Below are 10,939 nucleotides of genomic sequence, written 5' to 3'. Positions count from 1 at the left end.
TTTTTCTTCAACAATTGGATTTCAAATGGTTTTGTTTCTTTTGTGTTCCTAAAAAATGGTTGTTGCAAAAACTACAAAAACAATATAATTTTGGTCAAAAAATCAGATTAATCCAAAAATAATCTGCAGTTTTAGGACTGGACGATTTAGTAAACAGGCTTTTGATTAACAATGTTCGGAGATAACCGAATTTTAGTTAAAAGATCTTGTTTTTATACAATATATTCTGATTGATATAATTATTGTAAATTGTATTCAAAAATTCTGTACCGTTTCCAAAATTTATAAAAACCCTTTGTCCTAGTTTCCCGTTATTTACTATTTTTTATTTGTTTTATTCTTTATTTTCCTATTTGTTGAACTAACAACGGTACACAATTTATAACCCTAAAAACCCAATACAGTTTCAATTATTAAATAAAAAACGGGAAATCACCCAAATATTGAATAAATATTTCCCGAGTTCCCGAGTTCGTCATTTTTTAGTGGTTTATTTTGTATCTAAACGTGAGTAAAACAACATATTTCTAACAAACCAGATAAACGACAATATAACAATAAACTAATGATGTAATGAAAAACATTATTTCATCAAATGATACAACACATTAATTAACGATCAGTTTCTATTTATTTCAACAATTATAAAAAATATTGAATACATAAAACAACAAACTTCTTAACAATTGAAGTTATTTATCTAAACAGTTCAAAAATAAAAAAACCTTTCAATTTTTATAGTCTTAATGTTATTTTCTCTCTCTCAATACTTGTTTTATTTATTTGTACTTTTATTTTTTTTCTGAAACACAACTTGGTGATTCTGTAAACATGGACATTTAATTAATAAATTGTAGTTACATTTTTTTTGGCAAAATTGTGTTATGGTAATTAAAATTTTAATCCCAAGTTTGTTTTTAATATTTTTCAAGTAAATTTTTGGTGCAAGATTTATTTGTCAAGTAAAATTTAAAAAAGTCATGTTCGTTATTTTGTTTTTTTCGAGTAAATATTTATAACAAAAAATGAGGGTTAAGCAAAGGAAAAATTATTTAGAAATTATTTGTCTAAAAAATCGGGGCATCCCAGTACAGAGTTTTGAAAAACAGTTTACATTCTTGTTTTATTATTTAATTGAATATTAAAAAATAATTAAATCAATTATTAGTTTTATTTAAGTTTCAAATATTAGTGAAACCCAATTCTGGGACCAATAATATAAAAAGAATATTCTTTTTATCAATAATTTGGAATATTACAAGGTCGGGTTTTGCCGATGCATTTTTATTCAAATAAAAATCAAAAAGAATAATAAAGAATGTAGTGCGACTTTTTCTCCTTACTTTATAAAATTAATATTCAGTTTTTTCAATTTGTTGTACTAAGAATTAATAAAACAAAATTAAACCCAAATTAATATAATTTAACACGTTTCTGTTTCCAACATAGTTAGACGTTTATTCATTTTTTTATGGGTATAATTCCCAAAATTGCAGAAATTTCGACATTTTATTAAGTATTTACACAAAAATTAATCAAAATCAATTTTGTGAGTAAAAAAATATTTAAACTATTTTTTTGTTTTAAAAAATCAAATAGTAATATTTTATAGTAAAATATAAGAAATGTTATTTCTTTTTTCAAAATTGCTGAAACAAAAAAATGACAAGTCAAATATTAAGCCAAAATTTCGAAATAAAGAAAAATTAGATTAAAAAATAAAAAAAATTTCCAAAATTCAAAGATTTAAAATTGTCAAACTTAGTAATAATAAACTTTTTCCGCCAAACTCTTCGTTGAGATGAATTTCTTTCTGAATAAAAAAAACTTATCTTTGAATTGTAAATATTGTTGTATTCACAAAAATTATAATGATGTGAATATTCAAACAAAGATTATTTCCTTTTACTATGTTAAATTGTTAACTTATAGGGAGTTTGGACAATTGCTCACTATTATTACTGATATTCCCGATTTTATTCATTTAAAAACCCAAAATTTTATATAACAACAAATAATTCTAAAACAGGTTTTTTATTATTTAATACTTAATCAATTAATATAAATCTTTTTAACCTTTTGTATTGGTATGAATTATGTTTATACTGTTATGCAAACAATCCAATTATTATTCAATAAAAAAATAAATAAATTATAATTAATTAAATGTCTATGTTATATAATATTAAAAGATATTTTAGTTTGACATTTTATCGATTATTTGGTGTTCTTATTAAACAATGATTATAAAAATATTAGATATAAAACCAGATATATAAGTTTTTTATTGTTCAATAGTTATTATTTTAAAATAATAATTAAAAATTTTATTAACAGGTTTTATTTTTTGTGTGGTTTTTTTTGTTAATTTATTTTGCCATAATACCGTTTATGCTTCAATCTATTTTTTGAATAAATAAAACTTAGCTTTACTATTTTTTATTAATATCAAACCATTTACTTTGAAAGTATTATTATGATAATATTTTCATTTGATTTTATAAATTAATTATGATATTAATGTAATTATACCATTTTATTGATAGTAAATAACGACTTTGTAAAGGTATCAAAATTTTACTGTTTTTAAACAACAACGAAAACGATGTTGTCCCGAAGATGATAGTTAGAATAATAATTCTTTACTTTCGACAAGTTGTTTAAGAAACGATATTCACAATTATTTTTTTTGTCAAATTGAATATGTTTAAAAAATATATTATATTTAGAAGAACATAGACAACGGTGTTTGTTTCAATAGTCTAATCGATCTTGTTATTCCGCTATTTTTTTATCACTAATTAATAATTAGTTTATTTTTTGAAAAATAAAATATAGTTGTTTTTAAGAACTATTTGGTTTGTTTTATTTTTCAAGATTGTTTTTCACCAACTCAGAATTTTTGTTCACATCTCAAAAATAATCAAATTAAATTTTAGATGGATTTTTAGTAAAAAGGTTGAAAACAATCACACCAATAAGTTGGATAAAAACAACGGAAATTATTACGGAGAATTGAAAAAAAAAACGCAAAACAGACAAGTCAGCAAACTATTATCTTTTCAAAAATTTGAATTACAACAAACTGTGTTATAGAATGTATTACAACAATAAGCAAACATGTTTGTTATATGTAATGTATATACTAATCTATATATTCAATAACAATGACATTCAAGGTAATTGAAATGTACTTGATAGTGAATCTGTTTTGGATACTTCAAGTACATCGCCTAATACTAAAAATTTTATCGGTTTGAAAATATCTGTTTCGGGATTTCTGATGTTTCTATTGCGTAAATCCCGAAAAAAATATTAAAATTATAGCTTCTATATAATATCTTATTTAAACCAGTTCTTATTTGTTAGTTGGTTTGAGTAATATCCTTGTGCAGAAAAATGTTAAGAAAAAATAAAACGGGCATGACAGTCTTTTTTAAAAGACCAAATGACAAAAAAAGAAAAAAATAACACTGCCAAATAAAAAAAATTAACAGGGAAACAAGGAAACGTGTTAAAGTAATATTAATATTTTATATAAATACTTTTTAAAATGGTTATTTTCAAATTAAATAATTCAATAAAAACCATTGAAATTTTATTTGATTAACATTATTAACTATAAACTGTTAACAAAAAGTTGGTACTACCAATAAATTGCTTAACCCCAATTTCCTCATTTTTTGTTTTTGTTTGGCTTCCAAAAAATGTTGAATTAGTGTCCACGGTACCACATTATTTTCTAATATTTTTTATACTTATTAAAGAAAATTTTGTGTAAAACAGAAGAAAAATTGCAAAAATATTGCAAGACTAATACCCAAAGTACTTTTAATTATTTTTAATTATTATCTCATTTTTCACAAAATGTAACTGAAAAAATGACGCTTTTATGAAACAAGTTTACAAATAAAAATATTACAAAATGAAATAAAAAACAAAAATATGAAACGAACGATCAGATATTAAAGAACTTTATAAAAGGTTGGCCATATCTTTTTTTTCGATTTCATTGCATATTCTTTTTGAATCCATTTTTGCCTTTTGCATCTTTTCACTTATATTATCCGAATATGCATCTTCCCAATATTTAAAAGAACGTTCACAACAACTCGTTGGTGCGATAATAACAATTCTTTCAATGCTTTGTATGATATTTTTATAATATTCTTAAATGGAAGAATCAAATAGTTGAAATACGTTTTATGTTGAAATATAATCACAATGACATTTTGATTCAAAAAATATCATTTCTTTAGTTTTCCATTCTCGTAATTTCACTCTATCTTTTAAATGTTTTAAATACAAAACATCATTTGGAATTAATATATTTTCACTCGCAAAAGTCGTTTCAGCCGTTTCATTGATATCTTCGGTGTTATTGTGGTGATAATTAATATCACAAAAATGACCATGTGAAGTTATATTGGTAACTTGGATTTTCAGAAATTTGTTCATTTTAATTTTAGGAAGTTTAAATAAATGAGATGACTGGGTTAAACGGAGCAATTTAATTCTACCAGAATTTGTGCACAACAACTCTTCGAACTTATCGTTCCATTTAATTTTTTGTTTTATTAAAAAAATTATTGTTAAAATTTCTAAATTTTGCATTTTTTATTTTTGAAATAATAGTTGAAATAACCGTTCGCATTCTTGATAACATTTTTTTGCAACGATCTAAGTAAAATAACAATAAGACATTACAACAAAAACAACTAAGATTTTTGAATTAATTCATTTCTTAACTTTTTTGAGATAATAAAGTACTCTATGAATCAACCCATATTTTTAATTGGTCTTTATGTTTCATTTACGCACACCTTTCCCTACACACATCACAAAGTATAAAATGTATTCCACTACAATGCCTTTTAAAAGCATAACACTAATACTATCAGACAATACATTTAATTTAATACATTTTTTTAAAATTCATTACACTCGGTCGTGTAAACGTGCGCGTAAATGACACAGACCCACAAGTCAAAAATAATGTGTCGATTGTCGATTTAAACACAACAGTGTTACAATGGACGACCTTATTTTCATTATTTTTTAATTTTTTGGTGTTTTTACAAAAATTAATAATTTCAATATAAGTATTGATTTTTAAAAATATTATTGAAAATAATTGTTTAAAAACAAAAATGCATAATAATTCGATTGGTAAAGCAAAAAATTTGTTGTTATAAAATGTCTTTGGAAACATAGTTAGACAAAAACAAAGTGTTATTCAATTTTTTTATTAAGACATTACCTTTTTCAAAGTTTTTTTGGAAATGTGGAAATAAATTTGATAGGGTTAGCATTAATTTGCATAGTTTAGATTATTAATTAATTTTGTCATAAAGTGAACTATAGAAACCCAAATAAATTTTATAAGCTGCTATATATAAATATATAGAATTGCCACTTATAATGTTTTTACCAAATGTTTTTATATTTGATGAAAATAAATCCATTAAACTTTTTATTTCAAATTGATGTTTTTCGTCACAAGTATAGTTTTCAGTATTTATTTCGACTGTTTCATCTTCAACAAAACATTCAACTTGTTCATCATCAAATTCAAGTTTTTCAATTTTGAACACGTTTTTATGTGTTTTTTGTTTATTTTTATGTATTTTTTTAATTCATTTATTTCATAAAATTTTGATATGTGGGAATAACAACCATAATCTTTTTTTTCATCATTCTCTTTCACTTTTTTGTCATGAATGTTGTATCATCTGGTTTATCATTGTCATCTTCTTCCATTTTATGTTTTTTTCCTTTTTCGCTTCAACTTCATTTTTACACGTTCTTGTGCTCCAGTGTCGAATCTTAATGATGCCAATATTTGTAAAAACCTTTGTTCAGACATTATTGCTTTGTAAATAGATCTTCCATATGTGTTTCCAAATAAAAAGCGGATACTTTTTTTATTCTCATTCACAAAACCCATATATAACAATATTCCCAAAAATTCATCCAATTCAATGATGTCTACATCAATCCATTTATCATTGAATAAGACTTTTCCAACCACATTACTACATTCAATGATTAACCTTTTCATTTCTGAACAAAAAAAACAAAGAAAAAATGTTACTGGGTGATTGTTGTAATGAAACTACTGGTGTATAAATAGGTGTTGTTGTTGTTTAGCTTTTACATTAAAAGTAGTCCAATAATATTATTAGGTTCTTCGACTTTATTAACCCCTTTTGTTGATAAATGAATCATATGAAATATTTAGTTATAATTATTATTTTTTGATTATAAATTGGTTGTGTATTTTTTCCATTTTATGGGATTTTTACTTAAAATTGTTTTTTAGATTAAAAAATTATTAATACTATTCTTATTTTATCTATAAAATATTGTGTTTATTTCTAAGGTTTTTTATATAATTTAAAAATATTTTTTTGTTTATTTTTTGAACTTAAAATTTATCAAAAAAAAACTTTCCTTGTGATATTTTGAAATGTAAACAGCATTCGCTTCGCCATATTTATTTACAAAATGTCTATCACCAAAGAACATCAAAAAAAAAACAGAAAACAAATGAATAACTTTTGAAAGTTACAAACTATTTGTACATACAATAATTTATCATTTTTCCTTTTTTTCTTCAATTTTTGGAAATGTTTTAATTAAAACACTAACGGTATTGGCGTTTTCATTTACAAAACAATTTTTTTTCGAAAAAAAATGTTATACAAAAGAAAAAAAAATCATAAGATTAATCCCGAATTTTGTAATAATCCACCACATCTAAAAGATGTGACGATGCTTTGCTCAGATCTCCGCGTCCCCCTCGCGTTTAGTTAAAGTATTATAAAATATAGATAAAATGAGGTGCCCCCTAATGTAACATGATTTTTATAATTATAATTATAATTATTTATTAAAACAAATTACAAGCGTGAAAGTATCGCGTAATATCGATATAGTGGTGGTGTTGTCACAACAATAATAACTTAAATATCAAAACACAAAATTGTTTAATGTTTGCTCTAATTTATTTTTTCTTTGACTTGTGTCTGTCAAAATTATCAAGAGTTTGCTCTAATTATTTTTTTTAAAACTAGTTATTTCATTTTTTTGTTTAAAGAACAAAACCACATGTTTGTTTTTAATTGAATATGAAAACTAACGAAACTGATATTTGGTTAAAACTCGACACAAACAATAACATTCCAATTTACTAACGTGTTTATAGTTGTATAATTTGACTTAAAACGTTGAGTTTGTGTTGCGGAGTATTGAATTGTGGTCAAATCAAATAACAGTATCAGAGTTTTTGGAAAAGGCTGGCTAATATTCCAATAAAGTCCCGATATCGTACAAAAATAATTGAACGGGATTGGTATTTTTTTCAAAATTAAGTCTGTATTTTCGATTTTTTGTTTTTTTTGTTTTTTAGGAAAAATAAAAAATAAAAACGGGACTTTTGGAAGTACTAAAAATACTAATAATATCATTAGTATTAATAATACTAATGATAATAAATGTAGTTCAAAATACAGACTTTTGAACTACATTTATTATCAATTATAAATGAAAATATTGTTGAAACATTACCCATAATTAACATCTCATTTATTATCAATTTATTTAAATGATAATTGATAACATAATAGTATAACAACAAACACGACAATTCAGTTACCATTTAAACGAGTTTGGATTGTAATTATACATATTACTCATTTTAAATAATATGTTTTTTAAATTACATAAATTGTTTATGCAAGCCAAAACAAATTGTTAAATTTTGTGTCAACTAGATCCAAAGTTGTTATCAACTTGTATTTAAATAAAAACTATTATTGTTTTTCATTATCAGATATACTGTTTTGAACACAATGAGATATACAATAATATCAATATATTTATTTGGTATTGTCCGACTTTGTAATATCAATTTATATAATATTTTTTTAATTTTCATTCAATGAAACAACAAACTGTCATATAAATTAATTTGTGTTAAGATTTTAAATCATTTTTTTGGTTATAATAATGCTGATATTTAATTTGAGAAATATATCAAAACTCTTTTTATGTTTCATTTAATACACTGATTTATGTTTAATGAAATACAATGAAATAGTGATTACTCCGAGATTTGAACATGTTAAATTTTTCTTATTTGTTTTTTTGTAATTATTTTTTTTCAAAACACTTTTGGTCTTATTATTTGAAAAAGCGAATAACGTGCAGTTTTGAGCATATTATTCAAAAACATTCCCAAAACAGCATATTTTTTTATTTTTATGATTATTTTCATCAAATTAAGCAAAAAAATTCTTTTGTGAAAAGGATTATTTATTTTATCCAAAAAGATAAAATACCATTATTTCTTTTTCAAAAAACGATTATTTAATTGAAGTATGCAGCCCTGCTTATTAGCATTTGTTTTTTATGTGTTGCCATGTATAACAAAAGAAATAAACTAAAACGACTGATAATTCGGGTAAATTATCCAAATTTCAATAATGTATTTTATTTAATTTATTAATTTACTATGCAAAAATAGTATTATTACCAATATTTCTTTATATATAGCTTAAAACAGTGAATGACTTTAATTTGATAATTTATTAAAAATGTTTATATATATAAATTTGAAAATATTAAAACAACGAAAAACTGTAAATTTCAAAATGTCTAAACTTTCTGGGTATCACATCATGATAGTCTCGAAGTACCTTGAGACTATCAACGACTTAATTAACTTGGAGTTGGTATGCAAGAAGTTTTGTGGCAATATGGAGAAGTTCCACTTCAACCCAATTCCGTTGAATTCTAAAACACTTGAGTATTTTCCAAACATCGAGACACTTCACTTGTGGGATGTGAAAGATGGTAATTTTGTCAATATATTTATGATCAACACAAAAGAAAATGAAGATAGTGAAAATGAAGTTGTTTTAAAGAAAGAGTTTTTTCGAATCATTGTGTGGTTCAATGTTGATTTTGAAATTGTTGACAGAAACAAAAGTCGAAACATCGAGTTTAAGGATGTCACTTACACTCAAAATGATAGAAAGAAATTTGGTAATAACATACCATCAAGTGTGACATCAATTGGTGATAGTTGTTTCAGTGGATGCGGTAGTTTGAGCAGTGTTAACATACCATCTGTTGTTACATCAATTGGTGATGATTGTTTTTATGGTTGTAGCAGTCTAAGCAGTATCACAATACCCACAAGTATAACATCAATCGGTGAAGGTTGTTTCTGTGAATGTAGTAGTTTAAGCAGTGTTACAATACCACCTGTTGTTACATCAATTAGTGATGGTTGTTTTGGTAATTGCAGAAATTTAACTAGTGTTACAATACCATCTAGTGTGAGGTCTATTGGCGATAACTGTTTCAGTGGATGCATTAGTTTGACCAGTGTTAACATACCATCTAGTGTGAGATCAATTGGTTTATGTTGTTTCGGTTGGTGCACGAGTCTAAATAGTGTTACAATACCATCAAGTGTTACAAATATTGGTGATTTATGTTTCAGTGAATGTATTAATTTGAGTAGTATTAACATACCATCAAGTGTTATTGCAAATGGAATTCAACGTTTCCTCCAAATATTGTAGTTCATCGAAATTAATTTAATTTTTTAGTAATTTCTTATTTGTTTATGTATTTAAATCATCATATCTATTGGAACCTATTTCATTGTTCTAATAATTAGACAATTAAATTAATTGTCAAATAAAGAATAGAATAATTTAATTTAATGAACACGTGCCATTTTTTGTTGATGTGGTGAAAAGTAATGACTGGTTTTTGAAAAAGGAAAAACACGATAAAAGAAACACAATAATTGGTTACAAACTTCCATGAACATCCCAATGGATTTATTCTCAAACGTTGTCCCTTTTGCAAAAATATACAAAAAATTGTAAAAGATTGAAATATGTAATAAATCATAAAAAACATAATCATAAAAACAGTAAAAAAACTGAAACAATGATTTTTATTTATAATTATTTTTCAATATATTACTGTTACAGAACTTAAAAAAATGACCGGCAAACTATAAAAATGGTTTCTGAAAACTATTGAATGGTTTTTTCAATAAAAATTTTGAAAAAAAAAGACAAAAAACTATAATGTACTACAAATTATTCTATGCCGGTATGTTTTTCTTGGATTTGTATTAATGGCTATTAACTCACCTTGGCATAAAGTAACTCACTTTAACTATTTAAAATTAAATATTCGTCGTTTTACTATAAAAAAACTATAAAGTCGACCAGAAAATTGTCGTACACTTCTTAAAATAGAATTTATTTTTTTAAAAAAAATAATTTTACTCAAAGAAATTTCATTTTTCACTTTGATTTTATAAACTGATTCTTTTTTGATCTTTTTTCTTCCAAATGATGCTTTAAATCATTCTTGATGTATATTTTTGTTCTTTTTCACGAAATTAAATTCATTGAAAATTTATATGTTGTTAAGATTATTATTTTTTATAAATTGTTTTTTTGTTATTATGTAATTATTGTTATTGGCAAGTATAGTTCGGTATAGTTTGAATAGTTTACAACAATGTCTAATATTTTTCGAAATGTGTTTTTTAATCAAAGTTCATAAAAATTAAACATTATTGATACCATCATATCTACTTAACTTAACTTTCATATCGTAAATGAACAACGGTGAATCATCAATTAACAAGTTTTTAGCATCACTAATATAACATTTATTATTTTTAACAACACAATTAGAAATTTGAAGAGTGAACTTGTTATTTTTTTCAAAGTTCGTTTTTTGGTGTTTTTATCGAAAGTAAATAATATGAAAATATTTCAATATCAACACATTCAAAAAACTGTCTTGAACATTGTTTGTTCAAGGACTAAACTATAATGATAGACGTGCAAAGCTGATATGAACTGTATTTTTTATCATTTATGTTTTTTGTAAAATTTTA

General features: G+C 23.8%; 1 protein-coding gene across 1 annotated transcript; it reads left to right on the top strand.

Moving 5' to 3' along the window:
* Positions 1–8,597: 8,597 nt before the first annotated feature.
* EIN_398940 (hypothetical protein) lies at positions 8,598–9,593 on the top strand (the record flags this gene model as incomplete). The annotated part of the gene is made up of 1 exon (XM_004258637.1): positions 8,598–9,593. The coding sequence occupies one exon, from the start codon at positions 8,598–8,600 to the stop codon at positions 9,591–9,593; it is 996 nt and encodes a 331-aa protein (XP_004258685.1).
* Positions 9,594–10,939: the final 1,346 nt, after the last annotated feature.

The sequence above is a fragment of the Entamoeba invadens genome, assembly GCF_000330505.1.
Source record: "Entamoeba invadens IP1 unplaced genomic scaffold scaff_1105074724775, whole genome shotgun sequence".
NCBI classification, from domain to species: Eukaryota; Evosea; order Mastigamoebida; family Endamoebidae; genus Entamoeba; species Entamoeba invadens.
This window is presented reverse-complemented; position numbering and strand designations above follow the sequence as displayed.